The sequence below is a fragment of the Triticum aestivum genome, chromosome 3B (genome assembly GCF_018294505.1).
Source record: "Triticum aestivum cultivar Chinese Spring chromosome 3B, IWGSC CS RefSeq v2.1, whole genome shotgun sequence".
Taxonomy (NCBI): domain Eukaryota; kingdom Viridiplantae; phylum Streptophyta; class Magnoliopsida; order Poales; family Poaceae; genus Triticum; species Triticum aestivum.
The window spans coordinates 665,301,075-665,327,020 of NC_057801.1; the positions used below are offsets into that span (position 1 = coordinate 665,301,075).

At 42.4% G+C, this 25,946-nt stretch overlaps 3 protein-coding genes across 5 annotated transcripts; 2 read left to right on the plus strand and 1 right to left on the minus strand.

Annotated features, from left to right (window-relative positions):
* The first annotated feature begins 1,404 nt into the window (after positions 1-1,404).
* LOC123071559 (magnesium transporter MRS2-E) lies at positions 1,405-3,952 on the plus strand. The gene is made up of 6 exons (XM_044495137.1): positions 1,405-1,969; positions 2,134-2,274; positions 2,379-2,507; positions 2,634-2,791; positions 2,983-3,121; positions 3,422-3,952. The coding sequence occupies exons 1-6, from the start codon at positions 1,619-1,621 to the stop codon at positions 3,725-3,727; spliced, it is 1,224 nt and encodes a 407-aa protein (XP_044351072.1). The 5' UTR covers positions 1,405-1,618; the 3' UTR covers positions 3,728-3,952.
* A 1,269-nt stretch (positions 3,953-5,221) lies between these two features.
* Positions 5,222-10,581, plus strand: LOC123071561 (magnesium transporter MRS2-E). Its single transcript, XM_044495138.1, has 6 exons — positions 5,222-5,664; positions 6,061-6,213; positions 6,297-6,425; positions 9,357-9,505; positions 9,712-9,850; positions 10,030-10,581. Exons 1-6 carry the CDS (start codon positions 5,323-5,325, stop codon positions 10,333-10,335), a joined length of 1,218 nt encoding a protein of 405 aa, XP_044351073.1. The 5' UTR covers positions 5,222-5,322; the 3' UTR covers positions 10,336-10,581.
* Positions 10,582-10,601: 20 nt separating this feature from the next.
* LOC123071558 (sister chromatid cohesion protein PDS5 homolog A-B) lies at positions 10,602-24,901 on the minus strand. 3 transcript variants are annotated; one of them, XM_044495136.1, is made up of 28 exons: positions 24,636-24,901; positions 23,289-23,486; positions 22,891-23,072; positions 21,763-21,883; positions 20,950-21,162; positions 20,652-20,868; positions 20,417-20,562; positions 20,192-20,349; positions 19,963-20,112; positions 19,835-19,880; positions 19,570-19,761; positions 18,223-18,402; positions 17,846-17,997; positions 17,306-17,432; positions 16,102-16,248; positions 15,959-16,027; positions 15,712-15,836; positions 14,725-14,842; positions 14,319-14,453; positions 14,033-14,223; positions 13,751-13,901; positions 13,524-13,661; positions 13,349-13,426; positions 12,915-13,232; positions 12,784-12,812; positions 11,415-11,488; positions 10,945-11,036; positions 10,602-10,861 (listed from the first exon to the last, which is right to left on the minus strand). In XM_044495136.1, exons 1-28 carry the CDS (start codon positions 24,726-24,728, stop codon positions 10,826-10,828), a joined length of 3,876 nt encoding a protein of 1,291 aa, XP_044351071.1. In that variant the 5' UTR covers positions 24,729-24,901; the 3' UTR covers positions 10,602-10,825. The 3 variants fall into 3 exon arrangements, with proteins under 3 accessions (XP_044351071.1, XP_044351070.1, XP_044351069.1); XM_044495135.1 differs by having other exon boundaries at positions 11,415-11,485; positions 17,306-17,435; XM_044495134.1 differs by having other exon boundaries at positions 17,306-17,435.
* Between the last annotated feature and the right edge of the window lie 1,045 nt (positions 24,902-25,946).

The following is a 25,946-nucleotide window of genomic DNA, read 5'->3' on the forward strand; positions in this document are numbered from 1 at the left end:
AAAACAGAAATGTTTTCCTCAAAAAGCAAACAAATTTTGAAATTGTGAGCAATTTTTCAAAACCAAACATTCTATGAAATCCCCTGGACATTTTTCAAAACCAAACATTTAATGATTGAACAAACTTTGAAACAGAAACATTTTCTGAAATTGCGAACATTTTAAAAATCTATGAAAATATATAAAAATGTGAATAACTTTAGAAATTTCAAATTTTAAAAGTTTCCACAAACATTTTTAAAATTTCTGAACATTTGTTGAAAATAAAATAAACCTTGAGTGAGTAAACTGAGCTAGCTCGTACTTGTGTCTATTACCTCCATCCATTATTATTAAGCCAGGTATGATGAGTAGGTTCGTTGTTTTTGGGTCTTTCGTGAGAAATGTCTGATTTAATCCCTCCAGCAGATCGTTACACAACACCAGCCAATGTGTGCGATGGGTTTTCTTTCCTCCAATTGGAAGCTGCTTCTTCATGCTGTCACCGGCTATAATTAGACGCATTTAATCTTCATGCGAGGTTATCACTTGGTCGTAGAGTTTTGGCCGCCAAGCCCTTTAAATCCAGACGAGAGGGTTTGTTTATTTGTCAAATTAAATAACCGCCTTCTCATTTTATTACACTAACTTTCATCAATTCATATACATTTGCAAGTTCAATAAACCGCTCCAGCAATCGATAGAGAGTGAAAAGTGGGTCCCAATTATTCCTAGAGAAACAAACACACCACTGTGTTGTTACAGATGAGCATGAAGGATTTCACTCCGCATTTCTCAAAAAGAAGAAATTAACTCCCAATACTTTGGAAGCTTTGTACACGAGATTGTGAGTGAACATGAGATGGGCGGTATATATTGGGACAGTGGGAGTATGATATAGCTTAACATATAATTGCAACCGGATTGTATTTAACTTGGCTGAATGGTTAACTTTTCTCCGGTGCAACCCACGGGCATATGTGCTAGTAATCATCCTATGTACTACTACCTCCGTTCCAAAATAGATGACCCAAAGTTGAGTCATCTATTTTGGAACGGAGGGAGTACATGTGTATGTATAGAATCATTAAAGTAGCATCTCATTGTACATGTCGTAGTCGTATCTATCGCAGTGATCTCTCCGAGGAAAACCGGATTTAAAACACGGGAAGATGACGATTAACGGGTTGAAAACACGCAAGACAGAGACAGGTGCACCACGGGACAAGCATACAAACCGAACAGAACACTACGTTCAAATTCCTACTGGATTCCAGACACATGGCACCGACTGACCACCCTCCTCGTCCACGGAGAAAAAGAAGGCTCCAGCCAACAACCGCTGAGCAGATCCATCGTCGCCATCCCCCCGCGCGCGCGGACCACCACGAGACGGACGTTCATAGACCGGCACCCCGTCCGTGCGCCTACGCGGGCCGAGACGCCCACGTGCCGCCGCACTGTTAAAACCAAAACTGCTTCCCCGAAACGAAAGCCCCGGAACTGTTCCGGGTATTCTTCTCCTCTGGCCCGCCGCGGCCAAGCCAAGATCCTAACCGACTGCCTCGTACCGATAACCGCGTCACGCCACGCGGCGCTCTCAGTCCAGGGAACTCACCAACGGCCGCAGCCCCGTCGCATGGAGCGGAGGCACCCGCAGATCGCGCCGTCGCCGCCGGTGTCGCGGCGGAAGGCCGCGGCGGCGGCGAGCCAGGAGTGGCTGGTGGTGCCGGCGGCGGGGGAGCGGCGCGCGGGGGAGTTCGGGAGGCACCGGATCATGGAGATGACGGGGCTCCCGGCCCGCGACCTCCGCATGCTCGACCCGCTCCTCGCCTACCCGTCCACCATCCTCGGCCGCGACCGCACCATCGTCATCAACCTCGAGCACGTCAAGGCCATTGTCACCGCCGCCGAGGTGCTCGTCCGCGACCCCAGCAACCCGCGCCTCCGCCCCTTCCTCCAAGAACTCCACGCCCGCCTCGCGCTCCCGGTACGACCACACCCACCATTAACACCCATCGCCATTTAGCCAGTCCTGCTACTGTACGATAGATTGATGGCAGATTGCATTTTTCTAACCAACTGATGGTAGTATGGTGTTGGGTTCATCTGCATTTTTGGCCTGATTCTGTCGGCTCCTGCTTTTGCGTGAAGGATGCGGCTACCACGAATCCGGCAACCGGCAGCGGAACGTGCCAATCTCCGGCAATCTCCGGCAGCTCCAAGATCCCGCCCTTCGAGTTCAAGGTGCTCGAGGTCTGCCTCGAACACACATCCAAGTGCATGGAAACCGAGGTACACTACTACAATAAGCAGGCCGTTAAACCCCATGATCTGTCAAAAGCGCGTATTGTACCAACTTACCATGTTTCTCTTGGTGCAAAAATTAATGGTGCTAGACGTCGGTCCTCGAGAGCGAGGCGTATCCGGCCTTGGACGAGCTGACCACCAAGGTTAGCACGAGCAACCTGGACGACGTCAGGCAGATCAAGAACCGCCTGGTCCAGCTATCAGGCCGCGTGCAGAAGGTACTAATATAACTGGTGTTCAGGAGCCAGTGTATGCTCCAAGTTTAAGCTGAGTGCTACTACGTTATCAATTCAATTATTCATTTCATTGTCTGTTTGCGCCGTCATGGCCTCCTTGATCCGCAGGTGAGGGATGATATCGAGCACTTGCTAGACGACGACACGGATATGTGCGAGATGTATCTGACGAGGAAGCTTGCGTTTCAAGGAGTCACCAACGAGTCGTCGGTTAATGTGGATTCCAACAAGCATGCGCCCCCTGATCATGGTCATGATCATGAGAAGTATGTCACGTATAGCTAATGAGTCTTCTTTCTGGTTACCGGGATCAGACAGATTGATTAAGAGCTATAACTTCCTGAACTCGCTTGAATAAACCAAGCACAATTCGATGATGCTAGGCTTAATTGAACGAAAGATGGACAGTTATTACTCTTCACATTCACATTAATCTTCCATATTTACTTGAATTCAGGGAGGAAGAAGACCGTGGCGGTGATACGGCGAGCTCCCATGGAAGTTCTGCTTGTGTTAAGCCTCATGTTGAAGAGTTGGAAATGCTTCTTGAAGCTTACTTCGTGGAGTTCGATGGCACGCTGAACAAGTTATGCCATGTATGTCACATCTCCTTCTGTTCACTACTAGTTATTGGCCTAATGTTGTGTTAAGCCTGAGACATGATTGCTATATCAAAATGATTGCCACTATCAGGTTCAGCACACTGACTATTTGCTCCAGATTCATTACACCAGATAAGAGCGCACGTGCGCACACACACACACTTCTTGGTAGCATTATGAATATGAACTACATTTCCACATGCACCTTTCTCATTCAATTTGAATACTATGGTCTTTAGCTGTTGGCTTATAAAGTATTCCAAGCGTGTTTCTAACAGCCTTTAATGTGCAAAGCTCCGAGACTATGTGGACAACACTGAAAACTACATCAACCTGATGCTGGACAAGAAGCAGAACCAGCTGCTGCAGATGGGCGTGATGCTCACGACGGCGACCGTGGTGGTCACCGCTGGCATCGTCGTAGTGAGCTTGTTCGGCATGAACATTCACATCGAGCTGATGGCGGATCCGGAGACCCCCGAGATGGCGAGGATCAAGAACATGAAGTTCTGGGAGACCACCTGGGGCACCGTTGCCGGCTGCGCCGCCATATACCTCCTGGCCATCTATGCAGGGAAGAAGAGCAAATATTTGCAGTGATGGCGCTTTATTCTCGGTGCCGCACCGGACAGAGGAAGCATCGGACCGCAAGTTATGCAGTCCAGGGCACGTTTTCGCCGTCACAAAGGGTTTCCCTGCCCTGAGAATATGATACCATAGCTTCGTTTGGGTAGGAATAATTGAATGGTGGCTAAGATCTGCCCTCTCGTATCATGATTTACAATTTCGTAGTTTATTTTAACACAGTACAGACGCAAGCGCTCATATCTACGTGCATACACTCACCCCTATGAACGCACACACGCACATCCTACCCCTATGAGCACATTTGAGAGACTGAACCAGCATATCATCTTGAGATTTACGAAGTCACCGAACGTCTTCTCCCACTGAAAGTCCGGGAATAATGCGAACAACAGGATTTAAACTCTGGTGGGCTGGGGATACCACTGTCCCTCTAACCATCCAACCACAGTTTGGTTCGCACAATTTCATAGTTTTGAAGTGTTATTTGAGTCATATTGATTCCAAGGTTCCGACATTCCTACACGCCGGGAAATTAGTAATTAAATAAAAAGTCAAAAAAATTCCAAAAAATGTTTTTGAAATAAAGTTGACCTCCCATTCTACTTGTATAAGAAAAATTACACAGAAAAAATCCATTGACTTCTTTTAAAAAATAAAAAAATGGCCAAAATAGTACGAATAGTGACCTATAATAGCAAATGATTTTTGTCTTTTTACCCTGAAGTCAACGCTGGGTTTTTGTTCGTGAAAATTTTATATATTAGTGCCAAAAAAGCCAAGTTTATTTTGAAAAACTCTAAACATTTTTTAATTATCAATTATTATTTTTCTTATATAGGTGTGTGTATAGCCGCCAACCAAAGGGTATTTCTCCAATGACAACTTCCTACTCTGGGGGATGCACATGCACCCCTGTTACACCTCAATAGTGTAATTCATAGGCAGCCCCTGGTGTATAAGAGTAATTTCCCTCTGTCCAACCAGCTACCTCACCCATGGCTTATGGTATATACCCATCCACATCGCCACCATGTTCCGACCACAAGAGGTTTAAACATTGAGAATCCAACTCAACAAAATTCATAGGATTCTACACTATTACTCAAAAACTATGTGTTTTTAACTTGAGCTCGCAAATATTAACAAAACATTGTTCTTTCAGACTCAACAATCGTCGTATGTGCGTGTGTATAAAATCATTGTACATACCGTAATCGGATCCGTCGTAGTGATCTCTTCCAGGAAAATCAGATTTAAAACAACGGGAGGTAAAACATGCCAAGAGAGAGACATTGGTACCATGGGACAAGCATACGTGCCGAACAGAACACTACTACGTCCAAATGCCTACTGGCTTCCAGACAAGTGGCACCGCCGCACCGATTGACCATCCTCGTCCACGGAGAAAAGAGCCGTGGCCGGCCCGCTGGGCATCCATCGTCGCCATCCGCGCGCGCCCGTAATAAGCGCCGCGCCTACACCACACGGGACATGTGGTAAGCTGTTTTCGAGCTCCTCAGCGAAGACCTCGTACCGATAACCGCGTCACGTACGCCACGCGGCCTCAGACCTCAGTAGTCCACGAAATTGACCGAGGGAACCCGCGCATGGAGCGGAGGCAGCCGCAGACCGCGCTGGCGCCGCGGCGGAAGGGCGCGCCGGCGGCGAGCCAGGAGTGGCTGGTGGTGCCGGCGGCGGGGGAGGAGAGCACGGGGGAGTTCGGGAGGCACCGGATCATGGAGATAACGGGGCTCCCCGCGCGGGACCTCCGCATGCTCGACCCGCAGATCTCCTACCCGTCCACCATCCTCGGCCGCGACCGCGCCATCGTCGTCAACCTGGAGCACGTCAAGGCCATCGTCACCGCCGCCGAGGTGCTCGTCCGCGACCCCGGCAACCCGCGCCTCCGCCCCTTCCTCCAAGAACTCCACGCCCGCCTCGCGCTCCCGGTACGACTTCACTAGTCAGCAGTCAATTAGTCAACGCATGCTTGCTACGATATGGCGGTGAGTTATCTGCACTGTTCGCCTGATTCCGTCGGCTCCTGCTACTACGTTTTTTTTTAGAAACGGAGGCAAAAGCTTTGCCTCATCCTTTAAATAAGAGAGAATAGAGTTTGTTACAAATCACCCACGACACCACATGGATTATTACTCTCGCGATATGAAAGACCCTAATTTTTTTGCACGGGCGGTGACCCAAAGGTTGGCCTCGGTCGTGATGGTGTTAAGCAAGATAGTCGGTGGAGCGCTTTTAAACCTAAACACTCTTGCATTTCGCTCATTCCACCATTGGGCGCACGGCCCTTGTCAAGTCTGTTCTCACTTCCCTGCTACTACGTGAAGGATGCGTCTACCACTAATCCGGCAACCGACGACATAGACCTGGGTGGTGATCAGGGGAACGTGCCAATGCCTGGCAGCGCTAAGATCCAGCCCTTCGAGTTCAAGGTGCTAGAGGTCTGCCTCGAACACACATGCAAATGCATGGAATCCGAGGTACGCTGGTAGGCAGGCTTCGGCTGTTAAACACATGATCTGTCAAAAGCGTGTGAACTTACCATGTTTTCTGTTGGTGCTAGACGTTGGCCCTCGAGAAGGAGGCGTATCCGGCCTTGGACAAGCTGACCTCCAAGGTTAGCACGCTCAACCTGGAGCACGTCAGGCAGATCAAGAGCCGCCTGGTAGAGCTAACAGGCCGCGTGCAGAAGGTAGGAGTACTAATTATACAGTTTTGCTAGAATTCAGCTAGATGAGATATAGTTTGGTCTCATTCATCTTTTATATCCATTGAATGTGATGCTATAAGATGCGTGTGTGCTGACGTGGGTTGTATTTAGATTCATGAGCCGTTGTATGCTTGAAGTATATGGCCCTTCCCACACTGCTCACCTTGTACAGACGTTAAGGCTGCCAAGTAGGTATAAAATCTGATGTGGTAAGTTAATTACAAAGAGAGATATTTAATGACCCTAAAAAGAAACAATCCTAAAAGCATGTACATATAGGTGGAAACATAATTCTGAGTCTACAACTAATTAGATGAAGAAAGTTTAGCAACAAAAAAGAAGCACATATGATTATACATGTTGGTTATTAGGTTTGATTATTATAGATAACATGGCAACTCCATATAGACGGTTGTTGACTGGAAGAGGATTTGGAGCACTAGGGTGCTCCACCCCCCCCCCCCCCCCCCCTATATGAGTATGAAATTAAAAAAAAACAGGAAAAATCAAAATAAATCTGGAATTTGGGGATATCAAATCTGGGTGCCCCAATCTACTCGCATGTGAAGTTTTGTGAAAAAATACCAGGAAACATATACTCAATAAAAACACAAAAAAATTCTATGTGTAGAAAAAATTGTTTGGATGAATCTTAGGTCAGATTGTATTTCTTTCACCACGAATACATTTCCTGGGTTTTTTTCGTAAAACTTCACACGGGAGTAGATTGGGCATTCAGGTTTGATGTCCCCAAACTCCAGTTTTTTTAAAATTTTCTTGGTATTTTTTAATTTAATATCCCTATAAGGGGGCGGAGCACCCAGGTGTATTTTCCGTTGTTGACTAATATGATACTCAAACCCTCTCTTTCCTCATTTAATTCCATATCACTCGTCAAAATTGTCTAGTTGGCATGTGGGAGTATCATAAGTGGTATCATGTATGCCAACTAGACCTTCATGATGAGGTGGCACACAATTAAATAAGAAAAGAGGGGATTTGATATCATATCATGATACTATATCACATTAAATGTTGTACTACATTGTGTCATGCATGGTATTAAATGAGACAATCTAAGATCTCCCTTTGTTTTTGTTTACAAGTCCTGCACGTATACCTAGGTTATCAGTTTTATCACCCTAAGAGCAACTCCAATGGGCCGACCCAAACGGACGGCGCATTTGTCCGTTTTTTGTCCGTTTGGGTCGGCCGCGCGCCCGTCGGCCGCCCTCTTTTAGATTTGGGTCGGCAGCACGCCCAATGCGCCGACCCATTTCATGACCGCGCGCGCTTTAGATCATGCCAGCAGCCATGCCAGCGTGCGGGAAAGGGTGGCGCGCGGGGGGAAATTTTGGCCTAGCGCGCGCTGGCTTTGGCGCTCCAGAGCGTGGGAAATGTTCGCGCGCGCATTTTGGCGCGCCACGGCCGGCGCTCGTTATAAAGGTGGCGCTCCCTCCACAGCCAGTCCGCCACCACCCCCACTCGTCTTGCCCCCTCTCATTAGCCTCGCCGCCTGTGCGTCACCATGTCAATGTGCATACTTGACGCTTCGGATTTCCGCGGAGTCCGCGAGCGCCCCTCCGTCGCCTTCTCCGCCGAGATCTTGTTTGGCGAGAAACGGCTCATCCTCGGCACCTTCGACACCGCTGAGCAGGCGGCCCGCGCGTACGACGCGGCGGCGTGCCGCCTCCGGCGGCCGAGACAGGAGATGAATTTTCCCGACGTGTCGAGCCAGCGGGCGCAGGATCTGGCGCCTCTCCTGCGGCTTTTCACCGACGAGGATCGTCGCGTCCACCAGAGGCGGATGCATCGCCTCGCCCTCGCCGAGATGGACGTGCAAGCCTTGATGGTGTGGCGCGAACGCTTCCCGCAGAACATCGTCGACGAACGTCAGTTCTATGAGCAGAGGAGGACGGAGAGGAAGGCCAGGAGGACGGAGCGAGCCGCCTATCGGGAGGGCAAGCGTACGCGAAAGCTGACCGCTCAAATGAGACTGAGGCTGCGAGAAACATCGGGGTGGGACTTCGCGGACGAGCATGCTGATGACGCCTATATTCATACGTCGGAGGAGGACATTACCGAGTCAGAATCAGAAAGCGACGAGTAGTTGATCTTTTCTTTTATCTATGTACGCAAGAACTATCTATGTATCCTTTTTTATCGGAAAAAATGGCCGGCAGCGTCGGTCACGAAGCCGGTGGTGGAGGTTGTGCACGCACGGGGAGGAGAGAGGGCGCGCGTGCATCCATCTTGTGTCCGCGCCGATGCAAATCCGGCTCAAAAATGGGCCGGAAATGGGTCGGCAGGCGGACGAAAGCGGACGCACGTCCGTTTGGGTCGGCGCATTGGGCCGTCTTTTCTGTCCGCGCCGACCCAAACGGACGCGGGCGGACGAAATGGGTCGCCCCATTGAAGTTGCTCTAATATAAACTATATAACACAAAAATTATATCGTTTGAAAATAGAACATCTGAAAATTATATTGGTATATTTTTGTAATATATAACTTGTATTAGATTGGTTAAATTGATGATTTAAGGATACGCGCACGCCCTGTAAACTGAGAGAGAGGGAGTACTAACTTATGATATTATGCATTAGGGAAGTAATCTCATTATATGACACTAGTCTAAGTTATTCCCCACTATGACCAGCATAAGTTAAGTGCTACTTTTCACAAATATAAAATGTTTTGAATATTTCAATATGAACTACATATAAATAAATGAGTAAACAAACACACCAAATATAAATAAATGAGTAAACAAACACACCAAAATGCGTCTATAGACATCTGGATCAGAAAAGAGTTAGAACATCCTATACTTGTGAACGGTGCGAGTACTACGTTATCAATTTAATTAATCATTTCATCGTCTGTATGTGCTGCCGTGGTCTCTTTATTCGCAGGTGAGGGATGATATCGAGCAGTTGGTTGACGATGACACGGATATGTCCGAGATGTACCTGACGAGGAAGCTTGCGTTTCAAGGAGTCAATGAGTCATCGGTTAAAGTGGACTCCAACAAACATGCATCTCCTGACCATGAGGATGAGAAGTATGTCACCTATAGATAATGTGTCTTCTTTTCTGTGGTTTCTGGGATCCGGTTGGTTAATAAAAGCTATAACTACCTGAACTCTCTTGAAAATAAATCAAGCACAATTCGATGATGTTAAGCTTAATTGACAGATGGAGTAGTTATTACGTCGTTCTCAAGATGTGTTGCTTTCATTTTAATCTTCCATATGCACTTGAATTCAGGGAGGAAGAAGACAGTGGCGATGGCATAGAGAGCTCCCACGGAAGTTCCGCTTTTGTTAAGCCTGATGTAGAAGAGTTGGAAATGCTTCTCGAAGCTTACTTCGTGCAGTTTGATGGCACGCTGAACAAATTATGCCATGTACGTATGTCACATCTCTTGCTACAGATTCGTAACACCAGATGCACCTTTCCGATTCAACGTGGCTACAAGCATGTTTCTGATTCAACGTGAACACCATGGGGTCTTTAGCTGTTGGCTTATAACGTATTCCAAGCATGTTTCTAACAGCCTGACATGCACCTTGTTAATGCGCAAAGCTCCGCGACTATGTGGACGACACTGAGGATTACATCAACATGATGCTGGACGAGAAGCAGAACCAGCTGCTGCAGATGGGCGTGATGCTCACGACGGCGACCGTGGTGATCACCGCTGGCATCGTGGTCGTGAGCCTGTTCGGCATGAACATCCACATCGAGCTGACGTTAGATCCGGAGACCCCCGAGATGGCAAGGATCAAAAACAGAAAGTTCTGGGAGACCACCTGGGCCACCGTTGCCGGCTGCGCCGCCATATACCTCCTGGCAATCTATGCAGGGAAGAAGAGCAAATACTTGCAGTGATGCTGCCTTGTTCTCTGTTCTGCGGTCCAGGGCCACGTTTTTGCCTCCGCGAAGGGATTTGTTCTGTCCGGAAGACGCAGTAGCTTATGCTTTTTTTTTAGCCGCAGCAGCTGATGCTTGGTTTGGGTAGGAATAACGAATGACAGTCATCTAAAGATCCCTTATTTATCCTGTCGTATCAATTTACAACTACGTAGTTTTGTAAAAGAGGTCAACGACAGTTGTGGTCTCAAGTCTTCAGTGAAACCAACAGACGATCCCAGGTCTGACATTTCAACTTCCACGGTTTCACTTTGATCAGATAAGTTACGTGAACACTCACTCCACCATCCACTTCTCTATTTACAAGGTTTCACGGATGGTATGTAAACCAAAGATTTTCCATCATTGCTGCACCTGAAGTGCTCACTAGCGGATGTACAAAAGGTATTACGGAACTCAGCATATGTAAGTCTAAGACACGTCAGCTAAAACTTCAGTTAGATGGTTACTATGTTTGCGCCTTCCTTGATCTGGTCCGTCGAACCTGGCAAAAAAAAAGAGGAATATCAGCTCATGATATTCACAAATGAGGGATGAATCATGCATATGCTTCCCAAATGCACTTACATTGTCTATTGTGTCCACGGCTGATCCAGCAGAATTTTTTGCATTTCTCAAATCCAATGCTCTCTTGCTTTTCTTCTTGAGGGCAGCCACTGCTAAAAAATGGAAGGTTGATCGCTCAGCTATATTTAATATATGGACTGCAAATATACAGTGAAACGCATAAAGGTAGCTGCACGGCTAGTCACTTGGTGACATAAAACAGTCATGATATCGCCATTTCTGCATGACTGTTGGCTGGAAGTAGTTGTGTGTGATTTGTGACTTGTGAGCAACTTTATTGGACGAATGTTCAGTCAGGAAAGACATTTTTAGGACGTAAGGATGTGTACGGTTCAAATGAATCACATATATAGTGCATCAACACTACCAGCCTGTTACGACTTTGCAGTTCGCATAACATATGGACTTTAGGAAGCGCTGATGTGAAGATAATATCGTGAATCATGTCTTGGTTACTGGAGATGACTTGCCTGTTTTGTTGCTGGAGAAAGGACGCTTCACAAAATTACCATCACAATCACCAACATCTTCGTCTAGTTCACTGCTACAAATCGGAACGTAAGTAATCATGGATGGATACTTGACAAAGGTTTTCCAACTGAAAATATAAATCATTTGACACCATATAACAGGAGCAAAGAAGCAGCATCTTGTGCTTATGATGACTATCATCATCATAAGTTAAAAAAAACTTGAAAGCACTAACGTTTAACAGTTATTTTGTATTATGCTAGGCGCTGCATATAAATTATTAACAGTGTAGATACCCGCAGACCTTCAACAAAATATATGTGGTTTTGGACATAACAAATATTGGCATCAGGTATTTATCGATAAGCAGGAAGTACACTTTGAACTCCCACGGTATTCTTGCAATAATTGTAGAATGTGGTGCTATTTCAAGGGGGGCAGCCAAATATACTTGTTAAGATGCACAAGAACTGGCAAGTGCAATCCTGAGATCCAAGCCACAGCCGAACTGACTTCACCAGTGACACCCATAGACTAATACTAGCTGGTACTCAGCTGTAAAGCACTAAAGCCCATATCTGGATCTGATATTTGGAAACACACTAAAATTCCTTTATGTTTCATCTTAATTGCATGTATATTGCAATATCTAGTTCATCTCAATTTTTTCACAAAATTTCAAATTCTCTGACACAAAATATGATATTTCTGTTTCTCAAAAAGCGGATAAAAATCTGACGACCATCAGCTCTTCAAACCGCATTGCTCTATGACCGAAGTGCACATTCTTTTATTTAGAAGTTTTTGAGTTCTAGCTATGCCCCGTGTGACCCACGTAAAATTTGGTCATAAACTAGTCCAAAGTGCAAAAATATTATGTGACCATTGGTACCATACTTGAACATACCTGGTCAAGTGTGCAACTAGTGACTACAATAGTTGGTCCAAACTGCACTTTACTCTTTTCTTAGCCCTAGACAGATTACCAGGAATACAAGTTCTGACATACAGGGGTTTGCTTTATTTGGTAACGAATTGATTGTACTATTAGGCATAGACCCAATAATTATTGCAGTTAACTTGAGATGCCATGCCATATACTAATTCTACCACATAAAGCCACACACATAAACAATGAGAAAAGCTCCCTATCATTGCATTCTAAATAGTGATGTAACATCGACAACAATCATGTATTAGCAGACAGACATAAATTTAGCAGAGCTTGCAGGGCATGCACGTCATTATGCTATACTCGCAGTTACGCAAAGCATGGTATCACAAGACAAAGTACTGTTTAGAACATATTCTTCCAGGCGGAGAACATTTCCGAAGAATGAATACATGTTAAATCATTCGTTTGCTTACCAATCTCTGAGATGACAGTCAGGAAAGTCCTACAAAAATAAATAAATAATATAAACTGAGTTTCCATGTGCCAATCCACAGATAATCCAATGCTCAAACATATAGTTCAATCAGACACTAGCATACTGTACCTCTGTTGACATGGTGTCCTTTGAAGATATTGTCTTCAGATCTCTAGAATCAGCTTCATTAGTCAAACCCAAAGACCCTGGAGATGACAGCTTTGTGCCGGCGGAACCACAAGATGACACGTTGTCTTTTTCCAAGATATCCAGGTAATTTTTCTTGGGGACATCTTTCGCCTGGACTGAACTTTTCTTTGTTTTCCCTTGCTCATGACCACTTACAAACTGTCCAAATAATGGTTTGTTTGATGAGGAACGAGTTTGCCTTCTAGGAGCAGATTCTTTAGATACCCTCTCAGTAATAGTAGAGCATGTAGTATCCTCCTGAAATTAATGTTGACGAATTAAAACTTTAGGACCATAACAGAAGGCATAAACTACATATATGTATATATATACACAAACAAGAGACCAAGGGTGACACTGCAGACAGAATGTACCTGTTGGTTATAAGGTTCATGAGCTTTTAGAATTCTCTTCACAAAAGTATCAGTAATTAAATCTAGTTGGCAGCATTCCTACAAAAAAAATCCGATCTGGAGAAAATTAGTCAATGCAAAAATGAACTAAGACAAGTTCTAACAAACATGAGCGTAAATAGTAAGAATAACCTACATCCGCTTTTCTCTCACTCCGAGACAACCTATAATAAGATGAGGGCAGGAGAATATGGCGTGGAGAATCTGATGTCTTGCAATGCTTATCAAGTTCTTTTACCATAAGCAAACCAATTTTTGAGAGAATGTGCAGTTTCTGTGAATGCGGTTAGGAAATTAGAACCTGGTGAAGAAATTTATAGGCAAATGAAAAATGTCAAAGCGGTAGCCAAAAGAGACATATACATGAGTGATGTCAGAATCAATCACATCCTCAGCCTTTTGAACAGCACGAAAGATGCCCAAAAGAATGGATACAGAGCTGGTGGCAGAGCCATGCTTGGTTTGGCTCAGATCCTCTATTTCAACTAGCTCTCTCAACATCACAATAAGTGGGCTGTCAACAAACAAAGGAAAAAAGGAGGAAGCTATTACAGGCTTGAAACTTCGAATGTTTCCAGCCACGGGAACTAGTTGAGCAACAGAAAAATTTCCAATGGGATTCAAACATCTGAAACAAGAACATACCTCCAAAACTCAGCAGAGCCAGACTCCTTTTCACAAAAGTTAAAAGGAAACTCCTCATCACATGCAAGCGTATGGATCAAGAAAAGGACAGCATATGCTGGGTGCTCTACAATCGAGTCATTGCTGGTTTTGTTCTGATGAACAGAAACTCCTCTTTGCTCTTTTACCACTTCAGTTAAGTACCTAAGTGACTAGGAATACAAGGTAACAGAATAAGAATCACCTCACAAGCAAGTTTATATGGTATATATATATATACGAGGGAACTAGAAAAGAAGATACATACTTCAGTACGAACATCTCCAGCGCAATCTGTTGATGCCAATGCAAAAGCACATGCATATCTAACAGGTATTGCATGCTTCTTCAAAAGGCCAAAAAGTTTGTGAATGAATGACTTGCGAACAATATATGAAGAATCCTGACAACCAGACACAATACATGTAATATTATAAAGAGAGGTAGAATACTGGCATGCATAAAATATGGAACTACGCAATGTGAGTAAAGACTAACCAATGTAGGTAAGCAAAATAATGCTGCAAACAGATGTTTATTTACAGCAAAGGTTCTCAAAATCAATGGCAAATCAAATTATCAAATAATTAGAAAGACTAGTGGGCAGAAATGTTAGCCCCTACATGAAAAATAAAAATTAGATACTTATTAGCAGTGTAGCATATTGACAATACCCTGGCCATGAGAAGGGCAGTGCGAAATAATTCTGGAGAAATGAGTGAATCCCATCTTGTAGCTAGTCGTAGTACAGATTTCCCAGCGGCCAGTCTAAGATATGGCTTATCATTTTCACTGGTGCAGCATAAGAACCAGAGTGAAAACACAGAACACAAGTAAATAAATTCAGGATTAACTTGTATCAATAAAGAAAAGAAAAAACACATTTAATATTGTATAAGAGCTTTTAGCTTGAATAACAACATTCAGTTAAGTTTGCAAGCATTAAAACTCCACATTATACCTACCCTATTTACTTTCTTCTTTCTGCACTCCTGATTGGTGAATCTTGTCTTCCAGTAACCATTCAAACTAAATTGACCACCTAATCAGCAATGCTTACTTGCTGAGTTGCTTCTCTCTTTAAAATAAGTTTGGTGAGTTCCTACCTTCCTCATTATACTAACCAGGAAATTTTCTTACAAACCCCACTAAATTGACCACCAAATCAACGATGTGTAATTGCTGAATTCCTAAGTTCCTTGCATTCTACTAACCAGGAAGCCTCCGGCTGAAAAAAGGTGATGCTCGAGATGCACTAGTTCATCACAGTAACCCAAACACAAAGGTAACAGAAAGCTCATGGAAGTTACACAGTATACAACTTATAGAACACTAAGATTAGGCACGTCTGCAAGTTTTTCAATTTTGCAGCAAATTGACCACTTGTAACTATGACTACCTATCTTATGCAAAGATGTGCAAATTATGTTTATCACATTCTCTAAGAACAAGAAAGGAAACTTGACCACACCACAATGAATGTGTTCCAATAGTGCTTGAAAAAATATAATAGATTTGTAGAAAAGCTGATCAACTGATGCACTGTAAAATATCTGTTAAAGAACTGGTGTAATCAGTAGAAAACAAACAGAAGGCTACAATAGTGAGCATTTATTGAGAAAACAATTTAAAATAATGTGAGAAAGCAGAAAAATACGAACCATATAGTAATGGGCGTGAATTCTTCACGAATTATATCTAACAGCATCTTCAAGAAATTCTCAATTCGATCACGGGCAGTAGTTGTTGGTAAACAACTTTTGACAAGTGCTTTGAGACAATAAATCTACATTGGCCGCAAAATAATTAGAGAGCAAAAATGAAAATTCCATCATGAATTTTACTCGCATGTGGAACTCCCTACTAGATCTACCATGAGTTGAATGTTTTATTTTGTCCAGAACTTACCTTCAGTTTGCAAGAGAAACTGCATGCAGAATTTTCATTGGAGGGTGACAGTTCCGGAGTTGAAACAAACTGCATAAACCATAGCGGACATCAAATTGCTATGTCTTAGTCCAGATATCACTGCTAAAAAATATATTACCTACCTCAGGTGAGACAAAAACACGTTGAACAAAATTGATAAATTGGTCGTCATATGATGTATACATGGAAGGAGAATACTCCAATATTAAGCCCAACGACTGTAATAGAGTTGGGATATTATGACTATCATGTAGACCACCAACAACTTTCTGCAGGGAAGAGAGGATCATATAAGTCGTCCACCAAAGTACGCCTTCATTTAAAAACAAAGGCATGAAGAAAATAAGAAGAAATAGCTAGCTACCAAAAACATTGTGCACATTTTAGCATCAGAAACAATCATTCTGCAAAGGTTTGAGCATTTCCATATGTAAACAACTAGTCATAGTAAAGATAATACATACTTAGTTAATACCAACATGGGCTATAAATCATAACCTAATGTGCCATCCAATAACAAAGACTATATATATGGCTCGCAGCTGGCAGTTTACGATTCACCCAACTGAATAAAGTGGAGAGAAATTGCGGATACTTGTAGATTCAATCATGCAAATGAATCTGGATAAGAACAGGTGTCAAACAAAATGGGTCGCTCATTAATTATATTGCCAGAATAACAGCCGGGGTAAACATGTTTGCTTATCACCTTATTGCAAACAAATGATGTCGCATGCTAAAAGTTTGACTGGAATGGTCCATGGCACCTTTTCTAGAGTAATGAATAAACATTCAAATTTGATTTAACTCACATGGGAAACTAATTCAAATTTGACTCGCATGGAAAACTAATTCAAGATTTGATATGCATGGAAACTTGTCACACGGTGTCTTTTTCATTTTAAGAAACTCTTAACATGGAAATCATGTAATGACATGGTTGATAATGCAACAGTTGTGATGAAGCGTCATCCATGTAACTTGTAAGTTGTAACACAACATCCTTAAAATATATTGGTGCTTCGTTCTTTATAATGTATTGCAAGCTTGAAACAAGAATGTATTGTTCGAGACAATACCAAGTTAAAATGACTGAATCACTGAAGTAATAAGTACCTATCTCACATAATTTGGTAAATTTATTGTCATCTGGGAACTGGGTCAGTGAAGCAATTGTAGAACAGAACTAATTAGTACTCCCTCCGTCCGGAAATATTTGTCATCAAAATGAATAAAAAGAGATGTATTTAGAACTAAAATACATCTAGATACATCCCCTTTTATCCATTTTGATGACAAGTATTTCCGGACGGAGGGAGTACCTACCTTACATAATTTGGCAAATTTCTTGTCATCTGGAGACTGGATCAGTGAAGCAATTGCAGAAATGGCATATTTTGATTCAGCACGTGTTCCTTCAATACACTTTTGCTCCAGTAAGAGGTAGACATCACTACTGGAGAAAAAAAGACAACTTACTATGAGTAAAATATTCATCTTAAGATAACTAAAGATGGAGAGACCTACCACACTTGCAATCATTAAATACAAAAAGGTATTGGCATTTTCATATCCCTACATTTTCTTTATATTACCGCCCTTTGCGCTTGTAGATTGGTAAGGTGGTGAATAGGAGTAAAGTTTTTTTCTCCAGTTTTTAGTGAGCTAATACAAAATCTCTGGAGAAGAAGAAAAAAAATGCAAACAGGAGGAAATTTAAAATTTCAAGATGGCCATTTAGTTTCAGACTTAAGTAATACATTGCTGATTCGTCAAACATGAACCATGCATAGAGCAATTACCAATTATCAACAAACAGACAGATCAAGACAATCCAACTTCCAATACAATGACAATTTATTTTACCTGAAATTAATAGATAAATTACACGGTGATTTTGCCAAATATGCCAACATTTTGAGACTCTTCTCATTTATCAGGACTGAGTCTTCGGTGAACAACTTTAGCAAGTACTCCTCTGAGCCTCTGAATAATGATGGAAACGCCATTGCAACTAGCTACATGATTACACCTTTGAGTCAGAAGCATAGAAGATGACCCTTAAAAGGAGATGAAGATGTGTGCATGAAATAAAAAACAGATGTGCCGTTAAGCACAAAAAAAGTTTAATCAATGGTAAAAACTGAAAATGCAGTAAGCTTCAAGAGATTGCATGCTTGCAGCAAAGAGCAGTTCATATTCCTAAAAGAAAACAAATAATTTGACAGCTATTAATAACTTACCAGTAAAAGATCACATGCAGACTCTGCATAATGGGTTAATTCATTTCTGCAGGAGAAAAGAACCTCCAAAATGGCACAAATCATCTCCCAATTAAATAGTGAATTCGAGAGTTTTGTAGACAGTTCTTTGCAGAAGCTGTAAATTTGGTGTTTGTTACCAATTCTCTTGAGAAATGAATCCTGCAGTCATTCAAGCACAAACTTAGGTATAAACGTAGACATTTGATTTGGGTATGTTCTATGATACAAATCTTTAAAAAAAATCTTTTGCATAATAATACCATGTGGAGAAAAAGAGAGTTCAATACACATATGGCTGCTCGTAGTGGGAGTACATAAGTAGTAACATGCGTGCCAGATAGGCAAAAAAATATGATATGGCAAGTAATTAATGAGGAGAGAGGCAAATGGAGTAACATAATATGTTACCATCACATAGCGGTTCCAATGTAAAATGACTCTACAAAGTAATAAATGAAGCTCCCTATGTTATAACACACATGACACTACCCACTATGAAGGTAGTAACATAGACTAGTAACATATGCATGTTACTAGTCTATAAGTTACTCACCACTATGACTAGCCTAACAGGGTACTAACGTACTTGCACTAACTTGTAAACTGGGACCATTTAATGCTCCCCAGAACTCACAGTTAGCAGCTTAATACTTTAACAGAACAAGGAGAGTCAGGCATTCTGTAGTTTGCTGAAAGCTAGAGAGATTTAGCATCACGCAAATGTTCAAGTTTGACCTCAGAATGGGAAACAACACAATGCAGACCCACCTGGAAAGCAAAACAATGCAGATCCCGCTGGAAAGACAAAACAATGCAGATCCCACTGGAAAGACAAATTCACTTTGTTTGTTTTCCATGTGCACTAAATGAGTTCTACCTAGACTTTCCTTTTCTCTATCTCTTATCTCTAGGAAGCTACTTTGAGACCACCCCTTGTATTTGCTCTCCTTTGGATATTTTACTTCTACTTTTCCCCCAATCTCAGTATTATTATATTCTCGGTACAACCCCCGTATTGATTGCGCAGAAAAAGAGACTGGTTCGGTTTTCATGATAATCATTTAAATCATTCAGTGCTCAAACTGGAGGGCATGTACATGTTCCCATGCAAAATAACCCACATGGTATATGCCACCGCTGATGACTTCTAACTAGATCATGCAATAGGAATTAAGGATGCCATGAAAAAGAAACATATGAATATTAAACTACGTTTGGATAGTATACACCACGGCTTCCTCAGTAAGTTTATAGTTGAGCAAAGAAAACCAGGAGAAACCAAACAATTTACTGTCTCGTCAGAAAAAAAGACCAAACGAGTATTACTCTGATTGATCGAACTGTTGCATAAGTAGTGCCCTCTTTGCTTATTTCAGTCAAATCCTTAAATATGTTATTATCCTTCATCTGGTGCAAATTCTCAAAGCAGTCTTCAACTTTAGAGATATCTGTAAAGGAAGCAGACATCTTCCTTAATGACGCACAAATTTTCTTCTGTATTTCATCTGAAGAATCTTCCTGTAGCACATACAAGGTTCAATTTGAGAAAAAAGTTCACTAAATGTTCAGTATATATTGATGATTTACAAACCTTCTTTGCTCGAAGTGATAAATATGCTTGCATCTCCATTTGCAACCTAAAGGAAAATTTCTAAATGTCAAATGTGCTTCACAGAGTTATTACATCATCGTAGTATATACTATGCTACAAGTATTTACCTTCTTTTCTGAGAAAAGATGGCATGCAAAGCCTTAACATGTTGTGATTTGAAATAAGAAAAAAACTCAACCCAATGCATTGCTCTTTCTTTTGGAGAAAGTGGTGATGGAAAGAGTTCTTCAGCAAAAATAAGCCCCATATTGTGTGGCCTGCCAAAATATAGAAGCCAGAACTCAACACAATAGGCATGACTGAGTATGAGAGAGAGAGAGAGAGGGATGAACAAACCTGAAAGATTCACAATCTTTGTCAAAACAGAGAACAATAAGTTTAGCTGGGATTTGTTCATAGTGAGTATTAATTGCCGCAGTTCCTTTGGAGCATTTCTCACAGTAATCTCGATACAGGTCCAGCAACTTATGCATTACATTCTTTCTGACAGATATCTGGAAAATGTTTCAGTGAGGCACCATCGAGAAACTGCGGTGCAAAATAACAATAATACCTGCTCACCTTTTTGTCACGTAGCCTCTCTGCTGCTTGTAATATCAACTCAGAAGGAAATGAGCTTAGATTTGATTTGGCTAAATCACAAACTGCATAAACAGCTCGGATCCTCACTTTGTCATCAAAATCCAATAGCCTTCCTTCAAGAGATTCTGCCAAAATTAAAAAAAAATCCACATGAAAAGGATACTTACCATGGTAATGCGCATATAGTAACCACAGAAAAAAGTAGTAGTCTTACTGAGAACATTCTGTGCTACATTTCCAGATGATGCAGCAATGTAGCATGCTTTTGCTGCATCAATTGCAGCAATTCTTACTTCTGCAGATTTGTCAGAGAATCTCTTCAAGAATTCCATAAATAATATCTGGTTTTCTTGACCAAAGCGAAGATTAGAGAAGACAAGAAGCTTCCCAATCAGGTGCACTGCCTCCAGTCGGATATCAACCTGGTCACTCTAAGGAGGTAGATGGTACATGTTCAGGGAGAATACAATGCAAATATAATACCGTAACAAAGTTAAAAGAAAATAACATACCAGGAGCTCATGAGTTAAGCATGGAATAACAGCAAAAAGCATCTGGGGTGCGCACTGGAATATTTCCAGAATAATTTTATGATGCAGCTTCCTGTGTTCATTAACCGGTGCATCCTTGCTCAAAATGCATGATGTCAAAAAAATTCGAACTATGTGCTCCAATTTCTCAGCACAGTTTTGAATGATGTCAACAGCAAGCTTGTGGGCTCCTCCCTGTATGGGCAACAAGAAGCAAACGAGCATTAGTTTCGACCAAAGAACAATAATGCAAGCTTCCAGATATCTAAGTTATTCATGCAGAGAAGAACATATTGTAAGGAAGGGGGGGTATCAGGTGATACCACACCTAAAATACTCCCTTGATACCAACTTCAAAAAATCAATTTTAGATGTTCCAAAAAATTCTGAATTTTTTGTGAATATTCACAGCGTATGTGACTACAACCCCTAAAAAGATGAGATCCAAATTCGAAAAACACATTGAGAAACAAAAATGACAAATCTAGCATGAATAGTGTCACAAAAAGACAAAAGCAAAATGGACAATATTCACATCTGAATTTGTCTTTTTGTTTCTCAATGTACATTTCGAATTTGAAGCTGATTTTTTTAGGGGATGTAGACACATTCCTTGTGAACATTCATGATTTTCTTCAGAATTTTTTGAAATATTAAAAATTGAATTTTTTTGAAATGGTATCATGGGAGCATTTAGGGTGTGGTATCACTGGATATTCTCCCTTGTAAGGAAACATTACTCGCAACATCAACCTCAACTTACAGTTAGTATTAAATGAACAGTAAAGAATTTACCTTGTCATCTTTTACTAAATTGCGGAAAATCACATCCAGAAGAGGCTGAGTAACTTTTTCATTTAATATTTGTGTCATTATTGATAGCATAGCCTGGTGCACACATTGCTGAAGACCTTGCCTGTAAACAGTTTGACAATCAAGGAGTTAACCACTTAATAAAAAGAATCCAATTTAAATTTTCAGAAACAGTAATTATGTGTGCCAGACTACTTTGAACATGAGCACTTAGCACACATAAACGTAGAGCAAACTACTTGCATAATGGAATTTCTGCTCTTGCTGAGCCAAGGATAACAGTTTGGTTTTGAGTATAAATTTGTTTAAGGAAAATTAATGTTGCCAGAAGGGGAGCCTTGGCACAGCGGTAAAGCTGTTGCCTTGTGACCAGGAGGTCACGGGTTCGAGTCTTGGAAACAGCCTCTTGCAGAAATGTAGGGAAAGGCTGCGTACAATAAACCCAAAGTGGTCGGACCCTTCCTCAGACCCTGCGCAAACGGGAGCTACATGCATCGGGCTGCCCCTTTAAAATGAATGTTGCCAATTATCTTAACATGTTTAAGGACAACAAGAGAATAGTACCACAAGGCGCATACGCAACTCTTTTGTGGCCAAGACATGTTCACCAAATCACCTCCATACACTAGGTACATCGCCCGTTGCACTTGATAAGGAACCCATGAGATCGCATTAAGAATTGAGAAGTTCTACAGCAAACATGAGAGTGCACACTGACATTTACTGTGATAAATGGAAATGGAAACCTGGCGATTTGAGAGTTCATAGCTTTCTCCGTAATACCCAGCTCAATGGAAGAACAAACATAGCACTGCATATTTACAGTTTGCGGTAGAAGTATTGGAGATCTTGATGATGTGATGCACAGTATTCAAGGCCTTGATTTCACGATTCCAAAATCTCAAAATGGGAAGACGGTACAAAAAGAAACCGATTGATAGGACATAAGTGAAAAAATGTACTCATGATTTTCAAATCAAAGCCACAGTATGAGTAAGACCAATGTATCTACAATTGAAAGTTAGGTACTGACAAATGAGCATTAAGCTTGATTCTTGGTTGTAACAAAATATAGGCGTATAACAACAAGAGCAGTAGATTTAGTCTTACTTTGCTGCCGAGAAGAATATTTTGGCCATATCAAGAACCAAGTCCTGACAACCAGTGTCAACCATAATTACAGAGCATCTAAGCGCAGCAACATTCTCCAATATTTTCATCCTTCTCGTAAGATATGGACTCCCGGTGTCTGCAAGCCCTGAAAATTCGCTGATGAAGAGCCTAAATATTTCCTGAGATAAAGCAATTGACATAGTGTTATAGGAGTGTGGTCCTTATTCCAATTGTTCTTTGACATTAAATAACTCAAAAATCGAAAATGGATAATGTTACAGAAATAATCTGACAAATATGGCTGTTAGGTAGTGCTTCATATTTTCACAACACTAAATGGTAATGGTACAAGAAGTCAGTGACAGCCAAGCTTGAAAGACATAAGTGTTAGATACCTTAAATATTTCGTCAGTAAAAGGTGGATCAGGTGCAAGGATTCGCATAACTTCAATGAAGCAGACAGCAACAAGAAGTCTGACATCCTTGTCCTTGTGGCTAAGTAAAGTGTTCTGGACCAGTGATTTACTCAAAGGACGTAGAGCATCTTGCAGAGAGGAGGACTGACTCAACTCTGATAAAGCACTTTCAGCTTGCTGCAGATAATAAGAAAACATGTTATGGAAGTAAATTCAAATTTATTCAGAGAAAAAATAATGAAAAGAAACAACCAATTAGAGAAAATGTCAAGCTGCAAAGTATTAATGTGCTACTCTTTTCCCTTTGGATGATTACGGTGAGCTGGCCTGCATCCCTGTCCTACTAGGTTCAAGGTTCAACTGTCGGAGGGGTTGTCATAGTATACATGCATTAAACAAAAGTATGCAAATATGTAACCCCTAATGGGGGCTAGAGAACAGTTCAGGTAGAGATCCAACAATGTATTTGTACAAAGCCATTGCTCTAAACTCCCGCAAACGCTGGATAAAATACAAGTACAGTACAACCAGATCAAAACTGTATTCTCGTATAACAGTAAAAAAGGCTAATATCCGTTTCAGGGAAAAAAGGGAAGGACCGAAATTAACCCACTTGATCTCCAGTTAACCTGTTTATCTTGTAAAATGGATCGAAATACTCAAATGTTACTGACGGTTTAAGATAATGAATGGTTGAAGCCTGAAAAATCAAATCTCCTTTGTTCCTTATCCATAGATCTTCATTGCTAGTACCTTCCTTCATATTACCAATTCACAAAGCAGGCAAACTTGAAACAACAAGTGCTCATAAAATTGTTTACTGATGAAATAATAGACATGTGACAATTAACTGAAGGTTCTCTGACTGCCTCCAGTTGGCAGGGAAATAAACGGTACTGGTACTCTTTCAACAGAGGGGAAACAAGTTTCGAGCAATGATAAACACCATAGATCCATGCCGAGTTGACACTAAACACCTCAGAGGCTTTGCTCAAACTGTCAAACATAAGCATAGTGAACATACAACCTCTTCAGCATCGCTGCCCCTGTGCCCCATCACACGAATACTACATGGTGCTCGAATTCGCCAGCCCCTCGTAACCCCATGAAGGTTGGAGCGGAATCGCGAACCACAGCTACTAATTTTAGCACTAGCAGGTACACTACAGTCAGTGTTCGAGAACCCAAAAAAAAAAAACACTAAAATCAGCGGTGCCCTTCGAGGCAATTTCAAAACCCCAGAAGCAGCATAGCGTCTCGCGAGGAACGGAAGCGAGCGGGTTTAGATCGGAGGAGGACTGGTGCGGGACGGACGGGGGCGGTCACCTTGAGGAGCTTGACGAGGGCGTCCTTGCCGAGGCGCGGCTGCGCGAGGCGCTTGCCGACCTCGCTCACGACTTGCCCCGGCGAGGCAGACATTGCGGCGGCGGCGGCGGCGGCGGCGACGACGACGATCTCGGGGCCCGAAACCCTAGGCTAGTGGGCTAGGAGGCGGTGGGGTTGGGGGTGAGGGCCGGGAGGGGAGGCCATGGATGGAATTGCGAGTACGGAAAAAGGCAGTCCGTCTCAGAGCGGGGCGGGGGTGTTGGGGTGGGGAAGGGGTCGGAACGGGGACGGCGGGTTTTTGCCGTTGCACCCTCGGCGCACGCACGACGCTCCTGCCACACTGCCAGCAACATTTTCACCATGGACCCAGGTTGTATTTTGCTTAGCTAGGGGAGCGAATATGAAAATAAATAAGGCCCCCGGATAGTACATTCGTCAATTTTGTGACGGGCAAGAGATATCTTAGGCTAGGTTTGCAAAACTCGAGGAGTTATTATATTTTTTCATAACAATAACATGCTCGAGGAGTCTGGAATCTGGAGGAACAAGGCACCAGCCAAATTGGTTTCCCGCCCATGGGGAAACCGCTCCCGCGCTCGGAGCATCGGAGAGCTGGGCTGGATCCACCGATGTTAATCCGCCCGTGGGCGTGGCATGTGGAACAAATGTAGGCCCTTAGCCCAGGTTAGCCCACCGCGGGTTCTTTGCCCATTCTGGATAAACCGCGCACAAATATCGCATATAGAATTGGGACTACGGAAGAAGAATTTGGACCTAACCAACGCCCTGGGTGTCTCATCTTCTTTTTGCAGATGACTGTCTGGTTTTTACGAAAAGACAGATGGACGAAGTGCATACCATCTTAATGAGATTTTGCATGCTTACAACTTGGGCTCGGGTGAGTCTGCAAACAAAGCAAAGAGCTTCATCGAGGCTAATCCACCCGTAACCAAAGCGAGTGGCATGGCATGTAGAACAAATGTAGGCCCCCAGCCAAGGTTAATTGTTCCCGAATGGGGGGTCGGCTGTAGTTGGTGGAGCCAGTGATGGGCCGGCAAAGTAGGGACCAGTATGGTCATGCTGACATCATGATGATGCTGTGATAATTTCATTTTTTCTATTTTCATGTTCTCTTTTTATCTGTATTTTAAATGAATGTGTTCTAAAAAAATAAACTTACTTAATTTTAAAAAACATGGAAACAAAGAATAATTAGACAGTATTAAAAAATGTTAATGCCATTTTAAAAATGCTGATAGATTTTCAAAAAAATGTTCCCATATTTCAAACGAATGTATGTAATCTTTTTAA

What these genes read in the sequence shown, in the direction of transcription:
- LOC123071559 (XM_044495137.1), top strand. Translation starts at nt 1,619, where the DNA reads ATGGAGCGGAGGCACCCGCAGATCGCGCCGTCGCCGCCGGTGTCGCGG. An exon ending in CATGGTCATGATCATGAGAA is followed by an intron (nt 2,792 to 2,982) that starts GTATGTCACGTA and finishes ACTTGAATTCAG; the next exon opens with GGAGGAAGAAGACCGTGGCG. An exon ending in CGCTGAACAAGTTATGCCAT is followed by an intron (nt 3,122 to 3,421) that starts GTATGTCACATC and finishes TAATGTGCAAAG; the next exon opens with CTCCGAGACTATGTGGACAA.
- LOC123071561 (XM_044495138.1), top strand. Translation starts at nt 5,323, where the DNA reads ATGGAGCGGAGGCAGCCGCAGACCGCGCTGGCGCCGCGGCGGAAGGGC. An exon ending in TAACAGGCCGCGTGCAGAAG is followed by an intron (nt 6,426 to 9,356) that starts GTAGGAGTACTA and finishes CTTTATTCGCAG; the next exon opens with GTGAGGGATGATATCGAGCA. An exon ending in CCTGACCATGAGGATGAGAA is followed by an intron (nt 9,506 to 9,711) that starts GTATGTCACCTA and finishes ACTTGAATTCAG; the next exon opens with GGAGGAAGAAGACAGTGGCG.
- LOC123071558 (XM_044495134.1), bottom strand. Translation starts at nt 24,728, where the DNA reads ATGTCTGCCTCGCCGGGGCAAGTCGTGAGCGAGGTCGGCAAGCGCCTC. An exon ending in TTACTGACGAAATATTTAAG is followed by an intron (nt 23,073 to 23,288) that starts GTATCTAACACT and finishes GCTTTATCTCAG; the next exon opens with GAAATATTTAGGCTCTTCAT. An exon ending in AATTTGCCAAATTATGTAAG is followed by an intron (nt 16,249 to 17,305) that starts GTAGGTACTCCC and finishes TCTTCCCTGCAG; the next exon opens with AAAGTTGTTGGTGGTCTACA.